Source organism: Falco peregrinus, chromosome 14 (assembly GCF_023634155.1).
Source record: "Falco peregrinus isolate bFalPer1 chromosome 14, bFalPer1.pri, whole genome shotgun sequence".
NCBI classification, from domain to species: domain Eukaryota; kingdom Metazoa; phylum Chordata; class Aves; order Falconiformes; family Falconidae; genus Falco; species Falco peregrinus.
In genome coordinates this window covers 25,316,630-25,336,218 of record NC_073734.1, presented here as the reverse complement: position 1 = coordinate 25,336,218, position 19,589 = coordinate 25,316,630, and the positions used below count along the sequence as shown (strand labels likewise).

At 59.5% G+C, this 19,589-nt stretch overlaps 2 protein-coding genes across 5 annotated transcripts in view; one reads left to right on the top strand and one right to left on the bottom strand.

The window, feature by feature from the left end:
* Positions 1–9,935, top strand: part of CARMIL2 (capping protein regulator and myosin 1 linker 2) — a 24,887-nt gene extending 14,952 nt beyond the window's left edge. For 2 of the 4 annotated variants that reach the window (XM_055818600.1, XM_055818597.1), the window contains 15 exons: positions 226–339; positions 502–677; positions 1,174–1,261; positions 1,717–1,833; positions 2,329–2,395; positions 3,633–3,883; positions 5,684–5,787; positions 6,256–6,661; positions 6,928–7,047; positions 7,383–7,419; positions 7,582–7,650; positions 7,930–8,235; positions 8,430–8,537; positions 8,825–8,935; positions 9,028–9,935. In XM_055818600.1, the coding sequence (XP_055674575.1) occupies positions 226–339; positions 502–677; positions 1,174–1,261; positions 1,717–1,833; positions 2,329–2,395; positions 3,633–3,883; positions 5,684–5,787; positions 6,256–6,661; positions 6,928–7,047; positions 7,383–7,419; positions 7,582–7,650; positions 7,930–8,235; positions 8,430–8,537; positions 8,825–8,935; positions 9,028–9,203 (2,250 nt within the window). In that variant the 3' untranslated portion in view covers positions 9,204–9,935. Of the gene's footprint in view, positions 1–225; positions 340–501; positions 678–1,173; positions 1,262–1,716; positions 1,834–2,328; positions 2,396–3,632; positions 3,884–5,683; positions 5,788–6,255; positions 6,662–6,927; positions 7,048–7,382; positions 7,420–7,581; positions 7,651–7,929; positions 8,236–8,362; positions 8,538–8,824; positions 8,936–9,027 lie in introns of all 4 variants that reach the window. The other 2 variants (XM_055818599.1, XM_055818598.1) reach the window with 2 other exon arrangements.
* On the bottom strand, positions 9,901–19,589 carry LOC101910903 (uncharacterized). The gene is made up of 14 exons (XM_013297097.3): positions 19,447–19,589; positions 18,842–18,971; positions 15,600–15,724; positions 14,950–15,040; positions 14,332–14,411; positions 14,083–14,127; positions 13,878–13,912; positions 13,325–13,488; positions 13,032–13,119; positions 12,794–12,874; positions 12,044–12,142; positions 11,140–11,795; positions 10,654–10,730; positions 9,901–10,454 (listed from the first exon to the last, which is right to left on the bottom strand). Exons 1-14 carry the CDS (start codon positions 19,524–19,526, stop codon positions 10,394–10,396), a joined length of 1,812 nt encoding a protein of 603 aa, XP_013152551.3. The 5' UTR covers positions 19,527–19,589; the 3' UTR covers positions 9,901–10,393.

Genomic DNA, 19,589 nt, shown 5'->3' with positions numbered 1-19,589 from the left:
TCTGGTTGGGGGACACAGGGACCACAAGGGGCGAGGATACCCAACCCTGGCCTGGCAAAGGCAGGAGGTCACTGAGTCTCCCCAGCTGATGCAGGCAATGCTCTTGCAGCCAAAACCAGGACACTCTTCCATGGGGCAGCCATGGATGCAGGCTGCGCATTGAAGGATGGAAGGCAAGCATGAGGCGCCATGGGATGATCCACACCTTCTCTCTTCCCATGGCAGATCCTGCCCCTCTTGTACGAAGCAGGAAACACCCCATACCAGAATGGCAAGCTGCAGCACAAGCTGGAGTGTCTCACAGAGGAAGCATTGCAGACCTGCAGCCGGGAAATCCAGGTGGGCACCCAGGGGGATCTGCCAGGGGGGAGTGGGGAGCTGTCAGCAGCATGGGATGCTCAGTAGCCTCAGCCCAAGGATAAGGGACATGGTGTCTCCTGGAAACCATATGTATCCTGATAGAAAAGACATGGAAAACTCCCTCTCCCCCCCAAACTTCAGGCGATCATGCAGGCAGTGCTGGACACAGCGCACAGCCTGTGCCCAGCTGTGGTGCAGAAGAGCGGGGTGAGGGACCAGCTGGTCAATGCCATGTCCGAGCGGATTCACCTCCAGGACCACCTCAACCTCAGCACTGTCCTGGACCAGATGGTCACTGATGTCTTCAGCAAGCTGAAGTGGGTGACATGCCATTTTTCCTCCCTGCTCCACAGCTGGCTCTCGCCCATGGGGCCAGAGAAGGATTTGGGGGGCTCCCTACCAACTACTCCCCTCCCCACACGGTGGTGGCAGTGGTGTTCTAGATCCTGTTGCAGTGTTTTCTCAGCTGTGGCTTTGCTTCCCACTCGGATCCAGTTTGGATGTGTCCCTAGGGAGCTGGGATGTCCTGTGGGGTGATGTTCCTGCAGGCATGCTCCTGTGGCTGGCAGAAGGGAGCCCCAACCATCAATGGGGGAATGTGCTCAGCATCCTCCATCCCAGCCAGCACCTGCTCCCGTTCCCGCGCCGGCAGCATGCCCCCAGTGAGCCGGAGCCCAGGGCATGTCCTGGGTGCCCCTCTGGGTGCCACAGCTGAGCATCCATCTCCCCAGCAAGGGTCTCCTTGGGGGGGCTGGCCCCGTGGCTTGCAGGGGCTGTGGGTGCTGGCCCTGATGCCCATCTCTCCTCTCCCAGCGAAATCAAGTTGTCCGTCACAGCTGCCATGGCTGACTGCATCGTGGATGTCGTGCTGGGAGACCTAACCATTGCCCAGTGCAAACTGGTGAGTGCTGGGGGCTGCCAGCACCTGCAGAACATGGATGTGGGATGGGGATGTGGGGCTGGGGTGCAGATGGGGATCTGGGTACCTCAGCATTGCCCAGGCACCAGCAAACGCGATGACTACAGATTTGCTATCTGGGAAGCAGGACAATTCCCACCCAGGCTGGTTTTCCTCCCAGGTAATCCTCTCCTGGTGCAGTCACAGCAGCATTAACAATCCTGAGTGAAGGCCAGGAGCGCAGCGTGGTGGAGGGTGCCGGGGTGAAGCCGGGCACCGGCTGCTCGTGCACCGGGGCGGCACAGGGCAGCTGCGCTGGGGCCAGTCACCAGCTAATCAGCCCTAAATCCGCTCACAAATCCCAGCCACGGGCAGGGAGCGGAGCAGCACAGAGCGTGCAGGGCAGCCGGGCGCACTTCAGTCCCTGGGATAATTTAAGCATTTCCTAATGGTTTTAGGTGGAGAGCCTCCCCAGGCAGGGGCTCGACCTCCCGGCACTGCTGCCGGAGCTGGCTGAGGATGATGCCGCTGCACCAGCGAGGGGCAGGAATCCTCCGGACCTCGCCGCGGAGGAGGTAGGGTCTGACCCCACTGCCGCTGCGTGATGCCCACGCTATAACCACCTTTCATCCGCCTTACCAGATGATGCCAGGCTTAATGCTTCAGCCTCTCCGGGTGCACGCACCCTCAGCACCCACCCAGCGCAGCACTAAGGCAATTAGTGCTGGGAAATGGGACTGCTAGGCTGCCTGGCCATGCTGCCTGCCCTGCCAGCACCGACAGCGTGTCCTTGTGGTGGCCTGGGCTGGTCCCAGCCACACACAGCCCCTTCCATTGGCTGTGGCTTCAGGACCTGGGATCGAGCACAGTGTGAGGTCCTGGCTGGGGAAGCATCCGATCTGGCATCGTGGGTGGTTTTGGTGCCAGACCAAGATGAGGGGGTGCAGCCCTGGGGGTGATGGAGGCATTGCACCCATCACCGGGCAAAGCCTGGCTGACACTGGCAGGATGCTGCTCACCACAGCCAGCTTGTCAATGCCAAAGCCACCGCCGTCCCTCTCTCCCTGCAGTACAAGATGGCCCTGCGGAGGAAAAATAAGAATTTCAGGAGCATTCGGCCCACGCCAACTGTGAGAAGTAAGGTCACCGCATGGCTTTCCCTTTGCTGTGGCTCAGTGTGTGCCATGCCACCTCCGCCAGGGCATGGCAGAGGGACTCGCAGCAGCCTGATGGGCAGAGCTCTCTGTGATGACGTTACAGGCTGCAGGCAGCACCTGGCAAGGATCTGGCCCCTTTGGAGAGCCTCTCCTGGTGCTGTGGTGTGGGTCCACAGGCAAAGCTTGCTGTGAGCTTGCTCTTGTGCTGGTTTTGGGGGTGCAGCTGGCTCAGTGCCCATGGGCAGGGGGGTAGATGCCCTGAGCTCCCTCTCCACACAGCCAGGCAGGGGTGGGAGCCAGGCAGGTGCAGTCTGTGACTGCAGATGCCACAGCATCTCCTCCTGCCATCCCAGGGACCACCCTGGGTATGGGCATCACTGACCTGCCCAGCACCCCTGGGAGCCTGGCACAGAGGGGAAGGAGACATTGCCCAGGGCTGTTCCTACTGCTGATGTTGCCCCACAGAGCCCTGTGTGCCCAGGGAGGGGGCAGGATCCAGAGGGGGCAAAGGCAATGAGCAGCTGATGGGTGACTTCTGCTTTATGGGGCTTTGGCTGTGATGCATACTTGGCTTTGGCTGAAGTAGAGCTTGCACTACACCCGAGTGCCTGGCACCCAGGTGTCCCCAGGGGACCCCTGGAGTCCCCAAGCCCAGCAGCACCCTGAAACTCAGCAGCACCCTGACCCCTGGTGTCCCCCAGCCCAGCAGCACCCTGACCCCTGGTGTTCCCCAGCCCAGCAGCACCCTGACCCCTGGTGTCCCTGAGCCCAGCAGCACCCTGATCCCTTGAGTCCCCAAGCCCAGCAGCACCCTGATCCCTTGAGTCCCCAAACCCAGCAGCACCCTGACCCCTGGTGTCCCCCAGCCCAGCAGCATCCTGATCCCTTGAGTCCCTGAGCCCAGCAGCACCCTGACCCCATCCAGCTGCCTGCAGAGCAAAATGGGGTGCACTTGTGGGTGCCGCTTGCCGAACCAGCACCGGCAGCGCTTGTGCCGGCCAGTTGCTACTTGCCACAGGTCTGAGAGCTTGCTGTGGGGGTCTGCTCGGTCCCTGCCGGAGCATCCTGCCCCTCCGCCCCCAGCATCTACTCGGGGGACCACAGCACACACACACCCCCGCAGCCCCACCCCCGCACCCCCTGTGGGTGCTCCCCGCCGAGCGTGGGCGATGCTGTGGGAGGCTGGGTGCCAAGCGGGGCCCTCTCGCCCCCGGTAGGTGTCTCGGAGCTGGAGCCGGCGGGCCGGGAGGCGAGCGGGCTGCGGGCGCACCGGGCGCCGCCGTCACTCAGCCTCGCCGCGCCGCCGGCACGCCCTGCCCGCACAAAGGATGCGGAGCCTGCGAGCCGCCCGCCGCCCGCCGCGCCCGCGCTCATGGACCTGCCGACCGCCGGCCAGCGGCTGGAGCACTGCACCAAGGCCCGGCCCCGGCCCAACCGCCGCCACCGGCAGCCGCCCCGCAAGCCCAATGTAAGCGAGGGGGGAGTTGGCAAGGAGGAGGGGGGGGTGCTGGGGGTTCTTTGGTTGGGGTTTTTTTTCTTTATTTTAAATTTTATTTCCAGTCGGGTGAATTACTGCGCTCGGTATTTGTTACCAGGCAGGAAAATGAGATGCGCGGAGCCGCGGCTGGTTAATTATCCCGCATTCCAGCCGCTGCCGGAGCCGCCTCGGAGGAGGGGGGCAGCCCAAAAGGATGGGCAGGGGGGTGAGGGAAATCATCCATCCCCTTTCCTGCTGCCCGCCGGGAGCTGCCGAGCGGTGGGAACCGGCAGGGAGGGAATGAAAATCCTGCAGAGTTTGGGCGCAGAGGGCCGGCGTTCGGCAATGGCTCCGGCTCCTCTCTCCTCCTGCGCCCCACTCGCTACCCCCCCCCAGACCCCCCGGCCCCGAAGCGCCAGCAGCCGCCGTGGCCCCCGTGCTGCTGGTGGGGCTCTGCCCGCTGCGGTGGGGCGAGCTCCGCTTGCCCCCCCACCCCCCAAGGGCAAGCAACTGGGGATCCCACCTTCGCAGCCCCCTTGCCAAAGGAAAAGTAACTTTTGGGTGCAGGCAGCAGAGGAGTCTGTTGCCGTCCCCTGGGCCGGATCCTGCTGGCATCACCTCGTCCCCATGCCACTGTGATGCAGCTGGATCCTTCCACCTGCCAGAGAGCCTCAGCTTGCACGGCTGCAGTGATGCTTGCCCTCGGACCATAGTGGGACCAACCAGCGCTTGCTGTGGGGCCAGAGGAGCGGCAGGAGCCGTTCCCCGCAGGCAGGGTGATGCTGGTGGCTGGCAGGGGCCAGGCAGGCCTGGGGGCCACCACCTTGGCACGTCTGTCCACATGGGATGGGCACGCTCAGCACCCAGGGTTGGCCAAGCTCTGAGCAAGGATAGGCTTTGATGGATGTGATGTGATGGGGAGAGCAGATCTTGGATGGCTGGAACAGGTCCTGAGCGGCATCAATCCAGCCATAAAGCAAAGTCGTTATGGATTGAAATGCCACCAATGGCGAAGCACCTCCCTCTCGTCAACAGGAAGCCACCGATGTGGTGCCACATGCTGGGGTGAGGAAGGTGCTGTGGAGGAAGGCTCAGCCATGGCATGGACTGCTTTGCCATGGGGATGGAGTGGGTAGCCTTCATGCAGGCTGTGGTGGCACTCCAGGGTTGGACTTGAGGATGAGCACCAGCCTGAAGGATGCAGACACAGGTCCATGCATGTCACCCACTCCGTCACCCACCAGCAGCGTGGGTGTCCCTTCCTTGGCGCTCAAGCGGAGGAAGCATCGCTGCCAAAGGGACACCCCTAGGGAGAGCAGGGTGGGAGACCTGGCCCAGCCCTGCGAGGGCTGCAGCAGGATTTGCCATCGCATGTCATGAAGGAGGGGCAAAGGCACCTTACCTGTGTGTAAGGCATGTGTGCCAGAGTGTGTATGGATGCCATACCCTGGCCACTGTGCTGGGGAGCCACCAGCACCCCACAGGTGGCACCCAGCAGGGTGCAGGGGGCTGACAGCTAAGCTGCCCTGCCTGCACAGCAGGGTGAGGAGCTGGCAGGAGCCTGGGGCAGGCTGTAGCTCCCAATGCCCCAGGGGTGCAGCAGGATTAGAGCTGGGATGCAGCTGATAACACCATGGTCTTGCCTTCATGCTGGATGCACAGTGAGACAGAGGGTGCCAGCACCCATCCTGCATGGTCACCCGCTTGCTTGTGCACAGGCGTGGGTGACCGTTGTTCATGCATGGGGGTATCTTTGCCCTGTGCCGGGCTGATGGCTGTGCTTGCTCACAGGTGCAGCCCGTGGCCTGCGAGAACAGTGAGGACAGGAGCATCACCCGCGTGGATGAGGGGCTGGAGGACTTCTTTGCCAAGAGGCTCATCACAGAGGAACTGCCGTAAGCCCAGGAGGGTACCCAGGGCCCCACACCCACCCAGCACCCTGGCACACACCCATCCCTGGGGTGTTGGCAACCCCCCCTGCCTTTACCTACCCAGCAAACACTACTAGTCCCAGTGCCAAAGGGATGCTGGGAAAAACATCACACCCAGGGGCATCACCAAGGACAAGGCTGGTGGAAGAGGGCTGGGGTGGCAGCCATGGGGTGCAGGATGCAGCCAGCACTCCACTCCCACAAGCCTGAGAAGGGGCCATGGGGTCTCTCCCATAATGGGGAGGCAATGGGGCAGTACCCATGGGGTGTCCCATGCTAGGAACGGCTGCCCTTGCCAGGACACTGTCACGTCAGGTGGGGTGTCTGGGGTCTGGGGTCCATCCTTTCATGGTGGGCAAGGTGGGAAAAAAATGATCCCTAGCCCCTCAGCAGCACGGAGCTCACCTTTCCCAACGCTGCTTCTCTCCCCAGCCCCACTGCTCCGGAGACCTGCCCGGGATCAGCCCCTCTGGCCACCTCTGGCTCCCACACCCTCAAGAAGAAAATCGGGAATTTTTTTGCCTTCAAGAAACCCAAATCCAGCCGGGGCTCAAGGTGTGAGAAGGAGCCCGAGGGTGGACCTGCTGTCCCCAGGAGCAGGCGCTCGATGCTCAGTGACATTTTACGAGCCCCTAGCAAGGCGGGCGAGGCGGGCAAGCCGCTGAGTAAATCGGAGGAGGGAGGACTCGCTGCCAAGCCACGGGCAGAGCCTGAGCACTGCCAGACCCCCGACTCTGCCCGCAGGATCCGGCCCAAGTACTCACGGGAGGGCAAATCCCAGTCACTCATATTGCTGTCCGGGGAGGATGAGGATGCGCTGGGCATCAGGCATGACAAAGTAAGTGCTGTCACCGCCACCAAGCCACCACTGCTGACCCTGCTCTTCAGCTCACCCTGTGAGAGCTGCTCCCTCCCAAGGGCACAGTCAGCTGGGTACTGCTGGGGGGGGGGGCGACACACGGACAACGACCAGAGTGATAGCTGGGGACATCCCCACTGGGTTGTGGCCATGCTTCCACCTCCTGGGGGCATGGCTGGGGTTGGGGGCATGGGTACCCCGCAGATGGGTGCTGTGCCCCTGGCAGCGCTGTGTCTGTCCTGCAGAAGAGGCACCTGGAGAAGAGCGAGGGGGAGCTGCCCGGCTCCTTCGAGCAGTGTGTGCAGGTCATGCTCCACCGCATCGGCGTCACCAAGGGCCCAGCCGCTGAGGGCAAGAAGCAGCAGGTGGGGGAGCAGCTCCACTTTTGGGACAGATCCTGCACGCAAAGGGTGGGTGGAGGTGGCGGTCCATGGGATGGCGGTCCCCCAGCCGGGACTGGCAGCACCCAGCCCTGTGCCACCACTGCCCGTGGCCTCTGTCCTGTCACCCAGCCCTCTGCCAGGGGGACCCATATGTGGGCTTCTATGCACTGCATGGTGTCTGTCTGTCCTTCCCTGGCATGCACCCATCCCCTGCAGCCACCCCGGAGCCTGGCAGCACCCTGCCCTCTGCCACCTATCACCCCTGAGGGCACTGCCACCCTGACCCCCTGCCTGAGCAGGTTTCTTTCCCCTTGCAGAGCAAAGACAGCGAGATCAAGAAAGCTGGCTCAGATGGTGAGGAGCTGCATCCCTCCCAATGCCCGCCCAGCTGGGCACCCACGGGTGGGCACAGCCGGGCTCCCAGCAGCGGATCCCACCACGTCCCCCCCGGCTGGGTGCTGGTGGCACGGGGCAGACCCCAGCTCACTGATGCTGGCCTGTGGCTTGTGCTTACAGGGGATATTGTGGACAGCTCTGCAGACTCTCCCCCCTCCCTGAAGGCTCGCACACACTCCGTATCCACAGGTGGGTCACCCATGGGTGCTAGGGGGGTCACACAGGCCCCCCCGGGCAGAGGGCTCTGTCCCCTCTGCTAGTACCAAGCAGTGCTATGTGGGGACTGGAGCCAAGAGGGACTGGTGGGCACGGGCACCCAGGCAGGATGCCCAATCCTGGTGATGGCAGATGGAATCCCAGCCCCTTGCCTGGTCCCTGGGGGGCTGCAGGCTGGTTCCCAGTGCCAGTAGCCATCCCCTGGGACCATCCCCACCGGGCACCCACAGCTCTGTCCTTCCTTCCCTATAGATGCACCCTTCCGCAGCCCAGCCACCGCGATGGAGCCCGGTGGTGGCACGGCTGAGCACCGGCCAGCCTGGAAAGCCCTGGGCTGGCAGCTGCCCACCGAGCCGCTGGGCACCAGCTCCGACCAGCCCCGCTGCCCCCTCCTCCTGGCCGAGCCCGGCGGGCTGCCGGAGCCAGGGGGCCGGCAGGGCTGGAGCAGCAGCCTGCCGCGGCCAGGGAGAAGCACAGCGGCAGTGCTGCCACGAAGGGTCAGCCATGGTGGGGAGGTGGGTGCCGGCAGCGCCCTGGCCACCCCGCCTGATACCGAAGGTAGGGATGCACAAGCTGCCACGGGGATCCCCCATCCCACTACTGGGCCCGTTTCTGGAGCCCCCTGGGCAGGGAGAGCAGGGGGGACACCCAAGCACCCAGCACTGAGTGCTGGGGGGGCTGCCAGGAGGCCGGGGTGCTGCAGGCCCCCCACCCCGACGGCACAACCGCCCCCCCCCCCGTTGCTTTTCCAGACAACCGGCTGATGCCACGGCTGGTGGCACCACGAGGGACCAGCCGCAGAGCTGTGTCTGTCCACGAGGAGCAGCTCAGGGAGCCCGAGTGCCTGGCAGCGCTGGGAAGTAAGTGGGAGCTGGAGTGGGACCCCACACCCCCCCCCCGGCAGAGGAGGCAGGTGGTGGCACAGTGAGATCCCACATACCTGGTGGTGCTGCTTGTCCCAGCTGGCGGGCAGCCACCCACAGTGCTGGGGTGATAGATGGCGGCATTGCGGCTCTGGGAAGGTCTCAAGGGGGACTTGGCATGGGGATCAGCTCCGGTAGCAGCCAGGCTTGGCAGGCAGAAAGGGAGACGGGAGCCAGATGGCTGTGCCCCGCCGTGATGCGGGGCTGGGCTGTGTTCCCCACAGTGGGCACCATCCCCCTGCGCCTGCGACGGTCGCCTGTGCTCAGGCGGAGGACCAAGCACAACTCCCTCCCTGAGCCAGAGGGTAAGCCCGGACTGTCTGCCCATGCTGCAGGTGAGACACCATGCTCCCCTCCACGGTAAAGGGGGGGGGGCATGGAGGGTGTCCCCCCCCCGCGCTCACGCCAGCACCCGTGACCTCTCCAGGTGCCACACCGCAGGACTGGCCCTGTGCCAGGCTGGAGGAGCCGGAGGCTGGAGCAGAGACCGATGGCGAGCGGCTGCAAGCCCTGGCACAAACTGTTGCAAATGCACAAGGCTCAGCAGCCGTAGACCAAAGACACCCGGTGCCAGGCTGGGGGGAGCCAGCCCTGGGGCAGTGACACCCCTGCATGCTGCTGCACTGCTCCCAATAAATCCCTGCAAGCAAGCGCACAGTGCCAGGGTGGTTGGCAGCTGGGGTGCAGAGAGCAGACGGGGCACAGGTCTGCTCCGTACCGGGCTGGCGTGGATGCAGCCGCAGGGCCGGCTAATGACAGCATCACCCACCGTATGGCCAGGCCACCAGCATCACCCAGGAGGGCAGGGATGCCCAGGGACTGTGCCAGAGCCCTCAGGATGTGCCAAGTGGCATCACCTTCCCTGGATGGCATCTGCCACTGCAGGCTGTGGAGCGGGGAAGCTGGTGATTTTAGGCAGCAGCTGGGCAGGCAGCAGCAGTGCTGGCAGCCAGCCATTTTTAGCAAGTGTTACCAGGGCCCATTTACCACTCCAGCTCCTCACCCCACGGGGTACCGCCCTCTCCAGCCTCCCCTCCAAGTTGCAAGTTTCCATCAGCAGGACCACGAGCCATGCCATTCCAGCATGCAGCTCCCCAGCCGAGCTCCAGCCACGCCTGCCTCGCCCTCCCCGCAGCCTCCCCGCCAGCACCAGTGTTACCCCAACACCCAGCTTTCTCCTGCGTTGACCTCCGCTCCGGACCAAATGCATTCCTTACATGGATGTTTACAACAAAGCAGCAAGATGCTTCTTTTTACTTTTTTTTTCTTCTTTTTTTTTTTTTAATACAAGAGCTATGTATTTAAAAAATACACAATTTTTATTTTTAACTTCTACAGCATAAACCCGTTGAACATTTTTTGCAATGAGCAGTGCAGGACCCTACATAAACCAATCAATAAAATGTCCAAACTCCTGCACTGCCTTTGGAGCAGGGATCAGGCTGTGGGGACTCTGCCACCTCTGCTACGGTGGCACCTCTTGCTCCCACTTGCTGGGCCTGGGTGGGTGCAAAGGATGGAGAGAGAGAGGTGGGAAAGGGATGCTGGCTCATGCCCAGGCATCCCTGAATTAATGCTCTTTTTCCCTCTCCGTTGCTGAGGGTGCTGGCCTTCAACAGATCATGTCCCCAGCATTCCTGGAACAGGGTCTTTTGTGGCCAGGCCAGCACACAAAGTGGTCCCCTTGGGGACAGGGGTCCTGGTTTTCCCCCTATCCCTCCCCCAGCTGCTCTTCCCAGACAGTCCTAAATTGTTTTGGCTGAACCAGAGAAGAAATGAAGAATGGGCTGGCCTCAGGAGTCCATCTCCCCGGTGAGTATCCAGCATGCCCACTTCAGCATTGCCTTTGAGATCCTGCAAAACCAGACCGGGGGAGCCAGGGTGAGAAGGGACCCAGCTGGGGACACGAGCAGGGCAGCCCAGTGGTGAAGGGTAAGGCAGAGTTTGGGGACCTGCTGCAGGGGTGCAAACAACATCACCCACATCCCATGGGGACAGCCATGGGGGGAAACAAGGGACTGCCCTACGAAGCCATCACGGCACTGGCACTGACCTGACAGATCTTATCTGCTTGCAGAGCTCGGGGCTTGGTGTGTTGTACTTGTACTCGACGGGCTTCTCATTCACGTACTGCAGAAGCAAAGGGGAGGGTGACGCTGGTCTGCCCCAGTCACAAAACCCAGAGCACAGCCCCACCAATGCCAGCCTGAGACCCTGATACACCTAGGAAAACTCTGGAGTCCCTCCCTCAATCACTTCCTGCTCTTCCAATCTTATTTTATCCAGAGAGCTGGAAGATGCTCCAGCAAGCGTCAGTTCTCACCCAGCTCAGGCTCAAGTACATCTTCACCCTGTGCCCCAGATCCTCCTTTGGGAGCGCTGGGGCCACCATCTATGTTGACACCTGCTTTCAACTCCCCATCCCCACCAGCCAGGCGAGGAAAGACCCTGGGGGGTGGACACCAGCAGTGGGGGGACACAGAGAACCTCCCCAAGGGCCCCCCCCTCCAGGGGACCCCACCAGCTGCTTCATCTTTACCGGCTGCAGAGCTCTGTGCTGCTCTGGCTTGGACCTGGAGCCGCTCACTGGGCATGCTTGCTCTTCCTCCTCCTCAGATGGCTCCTTTCCATGCAGCAAGTCAGTCTCCTCTCTTCTCTTCTCTGCACCCTGTGTGCTCTCAGGCTCCATCTGCCTGCCTGTGTCTCTCCCCCTGTCCCATGGGGCACTTCGAGGATGCTTCTGCCCACTGAGGCCATCTCCCATCAGCAGCTTCCTCTTGGCACATGCAGCACCTCCTCCCGGGGTCCTGGCATGAGCCGGACCACATTTCAATGTATCTGGAGGGAAAGCTGTGCCACTGGAGTCTGTGTGCTTCCTGCAAGGCATCTCTTTGGGCAAGGACTGCAAAGGGCTGCTGGGCAAGACAGGAATAGCTGGAGAAAGAGATGGCAGGGTCGCCCAAGAGCCCCCCCATACCTGCAGGCCCCCAGCAGTGCAGGGGGCATCACAGGCTGCCTCCGAAGCTGACACCGGACAGGTGGTGCTGGTCTCCACCAGACTGGTATCACCATAGGAGCAGAGCAGGGAGGGAGAAGAGGTCTCCACCAGCTGTCCCTGTTCCAGCAAGTTGGGGGTGTTGCTGCTAACAGCCATATCTTGCTGGGTCTTCAGTGAAAGGCTGTGTTGAAAGCTCTCTGCCAAGAGAAAATGCATGGTCAGCTGGGGCAGGCGGCTGGTGGTGGGACCTGTCCCAGCATATCAGGTTGGGCAGGAGTGTTGGAGCTGGAATGATGCAGGCACAGGGCAAGGGGAGCACCACAGCACCACGCTTTGGCCAAGGGAAAGCATGCCAGCATCCAGGATGAGCTATGTGGTCACTCACTGAGGGGAGTTGTCTCCTGTCAGCCAGGCAGGCTGGATGCTCTGGGGCATGGAGACTCACCATCTGAAGACTCCAGGACCAGAGATACTGGGGCGAGCCTGTTCCAGGGGTTGTCCAGGGATACCTCCGAGGTCTCCGACAAGGCTGTAGACCCGGTGGCTGCAACGATGAAGTTGTGAGGGATGATTTTTGCAAAGAAAGTGGCTGCCCACTCCCAAGCCTGCAGTGGCTACAAGGAGCAGTGCACGAGGTCTGGGACAGAGACAGCACTCGAGGGGAGCACCGAGAGCCCTTTCCAGCCGCACCCAGGGTGTTCTCAGCCAGGCTCCTTCCAAGACCTCAGCCAGCCCCTGTAGCACGTAGTGGAAAGGCAGATGCTGCCCAGAGAGCAGGAGGGTGGGAGGAAGACCTTCTCCTACACCCTGCACTGTCCAGGACAGCAGCTCCCTTTGGCTTCTTCGCTACACAGAGCTCTAGGAATTGCTTCTGCAGCAAAGCTTGGTGACACAAGCCTGTGCTGAACCACAGCCAAACAAGAGCCTGCATTCAGGCAGGAGACTCAGGCTCCATGATGGCATCAAAGGGACAAAATGACTTATTGTGCTCCCAGCACAATGAACCAAAGCTACTCAGCTTCAGGGAGGCTGCAGGACGATTCTCTACCCATTCAAAGGACAGCTGGGAATCCTGGTCTCCTAAAGACCTTGGTCAAGCTAGCACCTCCTCCACTCAGTCCAAGGAGATGGGCTGCACTAACTGCAGAGGAAACTACTACGAGGCTGGATGGAATCTGGAGGCCCCACTACTCACAGCTGACTTGGGATATGACGCTCGCATCACTTGGCACCATCCTGCTGTCACCACTCTTCCCAGGAGTTGCTTTGATTGTGTCTGCAATGAAAGGGGCGCTGCTGGTTGCATCCCAGCACTCTGCAGAGCTGGAGCAAAGGAAGCAGCATCCCCACCCCAGGGGACCCCTTATTTCACACGCTTGAGCATGGAACTGCCCGCCTAGAGTCTACTCTGCAGATGAAGCCACTGCACTGACCTGCCTTGGAAGCATCACAAGCAACCATGTCCTCCTCAGAAGTGATCAGCAGGGTGTTGGCCGGGACTATGAAGACATCCTCACCCCACTGAAATGAGACACGTTGTGTGGTTTTTGCTGGGCAGTCTCACTCCAGATAGAAGAGCCCACCCGTACCTGGCAGCTGAACACCACCTCTCTCCACAGTGAATCCCCAGCTCTGCCCATCACCCTTCCTCTTCCTCCTCCCACCCCTCCAGGGCACCATGAGCTGTCACAGTCCTGTCTCACATAGTCACAACAGCCAGACTGACCTTTTTCTTGCGCTGTGCTTCCCACTTAGTGGTGGAAACCTCATCCTTCACCGCTGCTGGCGGCTTGTTGGGCATCCACAAATCCAAGCATTCCTCAGCATTTTTCTTCAAAACCTCCAGCTGGTTCTGTCCTATGGCATCAATTAGCTGAGAGACAGATGCCTCTGGAGCAAGAACACATGAATGTCAGTGGAGAAGACACTTCAATTCAGGCAAGCTTCACTTGCAAATGTTTTTACTCTTGATGCCTGACTGGCCTGTGCACTGAACACTGAAACCTGTGGAAACACACAAAATTCTATATTTTCTTTCCTTCTAGGAACTATTTTTCCTTTCTCCACACAGGTCCTGGAGCAGCAGCACGAGCACAGGTGTGCGACGGTCCATGCTGCTGTAGCTGTCAGCACCACCTCATCCTGCTTTGGGCTTAGCAACATTGCCTTGTGAGACCTGGTCAGGTTTGCACTACCTCTGCCTAACCTGGATCAAGCTGAGGAGAGCCATGAGCCCCAGCAGGCAGCCAGAGCATCACATGCCCCCCGTAAGCCTTTACCTGAGCTGGCAGCGTTCTCCAGAGCGAGACTCCTCCTGCAATGACCAGGAAGACAAAGCCAGGTAAGGGCTAGGGCAAACGCGGGCCAGCAGCCCTTTGCAGCTCTTGGCTGCAGATTGAGCACCCTGGCTTGGGAGAAGCAGCTTGTACGCTCTCGTCATGGCGTCTGGAAATATTCCCCAACAACAGCCAGCCCTGTACTTACATCCAGAGTTCCTTTATCTTCTGCAGCACAGAAGGCTCCTCGTTCCTGCAGCAAAAGAGAAGCCAGTTACCGACTGTCTCTGAATCCCCACCTTCCTTCACAGCTTGCAATTGAGGCAGTTCCTCTTTCAAAGAGCAAACAGTCCCCACCACAACCAGGTCACACCAGGACTCCCAGGGTTAGTGCTGCTCCAGGAAGATGAGGGAGCACCCTTAAAAGCAGAAGCCCCACCCACCCCATGGACCGTACCCGTTAGATGCCTCCATTCTCTGCCTCTCCATAGGCAGCACGATGAACTGCTGGGCTGTGAGGTAAAACTCGCAGTCCTCCTGTGGGGAAAATGGAGCCATAAGGCACCTCTGCAGTCCCACCTCCCTCAGGGCCAGCAAACACCCATCTGAGATCTGCCACCAACCCTCCAACCAAAGCGAGGACCTCATCACAAAGGACAACCCCCTTCAACTGGGGTTTTGTACCCTTCTACATCAGCCGATGGCTCTTCATGAGCCACACACCAGGCTGGGCCAGCCTGAGGCCACAGAGACACTCCTGACCCCCTGCAAGGAGACAGCAGGCAGCTCTGCCACCAGTGGTCCACACAGGTCTTCTGCTGCTGCACAACAGCAGAAGGTCACAGCCACGTGGCCCTGGGGGAGATGCCCCACATCCCCAGGGAGGACTCATGCCATGCCCTGCCCCAGTGCCCAGGCCACCTGCCACAGACCGTCCCAGAAGCTGCAGATGAAGACAGAAGAAAAGCCACCCATCATCTGCCTCCAGCTCCTGGGGGCAGCTCAAAGCAGGTACGCATGCAGGAAGCACAGCAAGATCAAGGAACAAGTTGCTTCCACTCATCAGAGCACTTACCAGTCTGGCCTCCTCTCGGAAACACACTGTGTACTTCTGTAAGACAATAATCCTGCAAATAAGGCTGGAAAGCCTGACATGCATTTGGGTGCTAGAAAAAGAACAGAGCAGGAACATCTTGGAGACATGAAGAACGGAGCTGGACCACCCAGACACACAGTGGTGTTCCCCACAACAGCCACACCAACCACGCTGGGGCACGCTGGAACATGTTTCAGCATGAGCATCAGGGACCGAGGCCTCCCAGTTCCTGCAACTTATTCCTGCTGCTTATCCCTTGGCTCTGCTAGCAGCACCCCACCAGTCTAGGGGTGTCCAGATGGGGAAACTGAGGAAACTGAGGAAAGCACTGACGGAACAGCCCAGGTTAAATGCTCTGGCTCCTTTCACAAAACCCACGGGCTCTTTAGTCCTTTCTAATCATGTCTAGATGGCATCACAGCTTCTGCCATGGACCCCTGCCCATCCTAGCCAGCTGAAATTGGAACTCCGGTGTTCCAGCTTTCTTTTCTTAGCAGCTCTTTCATGCAAACTTCCCACCCTGTGGTTGCTTTAGCTTAACACAACCTGAAACGAGACCAGGCAGAAGCCCCACTAGCAGCTGTGGAGAACTGCTGTCCCAGCCACAGCCGAGTCATGGTGCAACCCACTTTTCGTCCGCCTGCAGAGCTTTGGATGTAATGACCACACGGATGTAGTAGGACCCATCTGAGACCTGGAGGACAGCATCCTGGAGGACCCCAGGTTGGCCTGGAGCAGTTGAGTCTCTCAAGACCTATCAAGAGATCGGGGAGGGGGAAAAAAGAAATCTCACTTACAGACTTTCCCGTGAACAAGGACAGGACACCACACCTGGCTGAGAGCCTGGACTCTTCGGAGAGAAGGTCACCAGTCACTGTGAAGCCAGGTGGTGACGCTTACCCCAAGGCCAAGGGATACAGCACATGCCCAGGCCTCCCGACTGAACTGAGCAAGCTCCACACTGAGACAGAGGAGGGACGTGCCACATTGTGCAAGAGAGCAATTGGAGGCAAGGTGGGAGAGAAGCCACAACCAAGCATTTTTTCACCCAAATCAGCAGCAGGAATCCAGGCAAAAGGGGTCTGGGCAGGCCTGGGGCATGTGCTCCTCTGCAAAACAGAGGGAGACGGTAACCAGCAGGATTGCTACAGCCATTCCCTTATTTTGAATAAAGTTCCTGGTGTAGCAGCCCTGACTCTGTATTAAGCCAGGTCCATGCTGGGTCAAAACCACCCCTGAGGAAAGCAATAAACTCCTCCTCCAAGACTCAGTGAGTCTGCCCTGTGAGCTGGGAGCTGTGGATCAATCCTGGCCTGCCCCAACCCCTACAGCCCTGAGCTTCTCCTGATACACACCTATGATTTGGTCACATACATCATGTACATTGTTCACCTGACTGGTGACGTTGGGACACAACGCATGAAGAGCGGACATGAAAAGGCATGTCCCGTCATGCATGAACGCCGTCTCCATTTGACAAGAGGTGTGCATATGTCCTTCAATAGGTGCCCACCATGCTAAAAAGACCAGTTGTTTTCAGCTGGGACTTTCTGACAAGAACAGCCTGCCAATCCCACCGCATAAAGCTCCTGTACAAGCCAACAAGGCTTGCTGCCGGGTTTAAGGATGCCCCTGACACTAGCATCCTGCTCCTGTAGGTACCTATTGTGGTGTAACCCCAGCTGGCAACCAAGCACCACATTCATTTCCCCTACAGTGGGATGGGGAAGAGAATCGGAAGAGCAAACGTGAGAAAACTTGCGGGTTGAGATAAAGCCAGTTTAACAGGTAAAGCAAAAGCCACACACGCGGGCAAAGCAGAACAAGGGCTTCATTCACTGCTGTCCATCGGCAGGTGCTCAGCCATCGCCAGGGCAGCTGGGCTCCATCACGCATAATGGGGACTTGGGAAGACAAACGCCATAACGCTGAATGTTGAATGTCCCCCCCTCCCTCTTCTTCCCCCAGCTTATATACTTGGCATAACGTCATATGGTATGGAACAGCCCTTTGGCCAGTTTGGGCCAGCTGTCCCAGCCATGTCCCCTCCCCATTTCCCATGGCCCCCCAGCCCTCTGGCTGGCAGGGCCGGAGAACCTGCAAAGTCCTTGACTTGGTATAAACATCATCCAGCAACAAGCAAAACCACCAGCGTGCTATCAATGCTGCTCTCACGCCAAATCCAAAACAGCACTGCACCAGCTCCTGAGAAGAAAATCAACTCTGTCCCAGCCGAAACTAGGACAGTACCACAGCTCAGCCACCAGCAGTCCTCACTGGATGCATCCCCTCGTCCTGGTGGGAGAAGGCCAGCGTGCAACTGGCCAGTCCCACCGCGTGCTCACTCGCTATGGGCAACTCCTGATGCCCAGCACAGGCAGAGTGGCTTGGCCCACGCTGCAAGAGAGCACCAGTACCAGCAGCAGGTAGGGCTGCTCATGGGCCTGGGTAAAAAAACACAATAAAGAAGAGGGTAGGTTTGGAAATTGCAGTTCTGAAACAGATAGAAAAGAAGATGGGCAGAGCTGGAACACAGGGCAAGCTGGAGAAAGGCTCTGCCGCTCAAGGTACACTCCCAACCTTCCATTCATTGCGGAGGCCTCGGGTGGGTGTCGGTTGGAGAGTGGCCACACTGAGGCAACTCTCCCCATTAATCCCTTGAACCCTCGGGGAAATCCATTCATCCACTGCCGGGTCCTCATCAGCCCAGGCACAAGAGATCTCCTGCCTGGGAGAGGGGACTGGGACAAGAAGTAGGGAACCAGTGATTTCACCACCTTCTGCCTTCAGACAGGATGCGGAACAGGACCACAGGGTCTTCTCTCTCTCACTGTCATTTGTTTCTCCCCATCTTGTCTATCTTTCTGTTTAAATCACAACACCCATCTTTCTCCTTCCTGCTCCCATGAGTGAGGAGACATCTGAGCTGCCTCAAACATCTACTTCCCCAAAAGACATTAGGAGATCGCTAACAATAATGTTGTCCATGGCAGGATACTGCTACAAGCCCCCACAGGCTGCGAGAGAACAGTAAACTAGAGCACTAGAGCTGGGTTTCTCCAGCGTTCAGGTCTTGACCTGGTCATCACAAGGCAGGGACCGCATGCCCTGCCTGTGTGGGTCCCACGTCTGCTGGGGCACCCAGCTGTCCCACAGCACCTCCATCCAAACCCTCTAAGTCCACAGCAAATGATCACCAGCACTGACTTTGTTTGGCTGTTTTCCTCCTACTTCCTTTCTGCTGCCCATCAGACCTCAAAGAGGCACGAGAGGCCCCTGACTAAAGCTCTCTCCTGCCCCACCGGACAGATCAAACGTCAAAGACATCACCAGCATTGCACCAAAAGCTCTCCAGCCATGATGCAGGGGCCATGCCCTCAATCACCACACAAGAGGTTCTCCCAGAAGAGCCAGCAGCCAGGGGAGAACGAGCTCGTGGTTCCACCAAGGTTCACCACCAGATAAGACAAGGCTCCAGACACCTCAGCAGGTCCTGCTTCTGCCTCATGCTACCCACTGTCAGGACCACCCGTCAAATGACATGGTACAAGGAAGGATGGGATGCAAAGAGGAGGAAGAGGAAGCCAAGGCAGCCTGCAAGTGTGAGGCTAGGAGGGAAGAGGATCTCGGAGACTTACAAACTCTTTGGATAAGAGCAGGGCAAACCTACCAGGGGTGCAAACATCAGCCAAAGCTGCCAAAAATGAGCAAAGCAAAACTCCTCCACCTCAAGAAAAAAAAATAATCAGGGGCTTTGAGGAGGAACAGTTGCCCATCCATAGCCACCAAATTGGGAACTGCTGAACACTTCCAGGAATTTGGATTTCAAACAGTGTCGGAGACCTTTAGAACAGTCCCTCTCGCTACCTACCTGCAAGACCTGCCCGGCCACGAGACACTCATGGGTATCCACCTGCTGGGAATTCAACAAGAGGTTGACAATCCAAGGCTGCAGGATGTAGATTTTAGGAGCAGATATATACTTGGACTCATACACAATCCTGCGGGTGAAGAGAGGAGGCACCAAATCATACATGTGGGACACAGCAAAGTTCCATCATCCCGGGAAGAGTTTTGCACCCCTGACAGAGCCACAATCCCGGGAGACGGCTCAAATCCAGCCCAAGCCCACCCATTTCTCCCCCAGGACACCCATCCCCAGGGAGCCGTGCCAAGGTAGATGTGCTGGGGGGGGTTCAGCACCCTGCTTGTGCCACCAAGGGCGGGGGGGGGGCACCCACAGTGTCCTGAGCCGCGTGCAGGCTGGGACGGGCCTTTTGCAAGTCTCCCACCCAGCTCAAAACGTGATTTTTCTATCTCTTACTCTATTATTACCCCTCAATAATTATTTTCCCGCGCCCAGGCCTTAACCACCCACCACTGCCTTCACTGTAAAAGGGGGAAGGGGTCTCTGTGCTGGGTAAGGGACGGGCAGGGGGGGCACGGGCAGGGCACAGGCGGGGCCCGTCGGCTCACCCTGACACCAGCAGCTCCTGTCGCTGGACCAGCTGTGACCCCGCGGCAGCCCCCGCAGGGCCGGCAGCCGCTCCCGCCATTGCGCCGAGCAGCGCCCGAGGAGGGGCCGCGACCCCGGAACAGGAAACGGGAGCCGCGCGGGA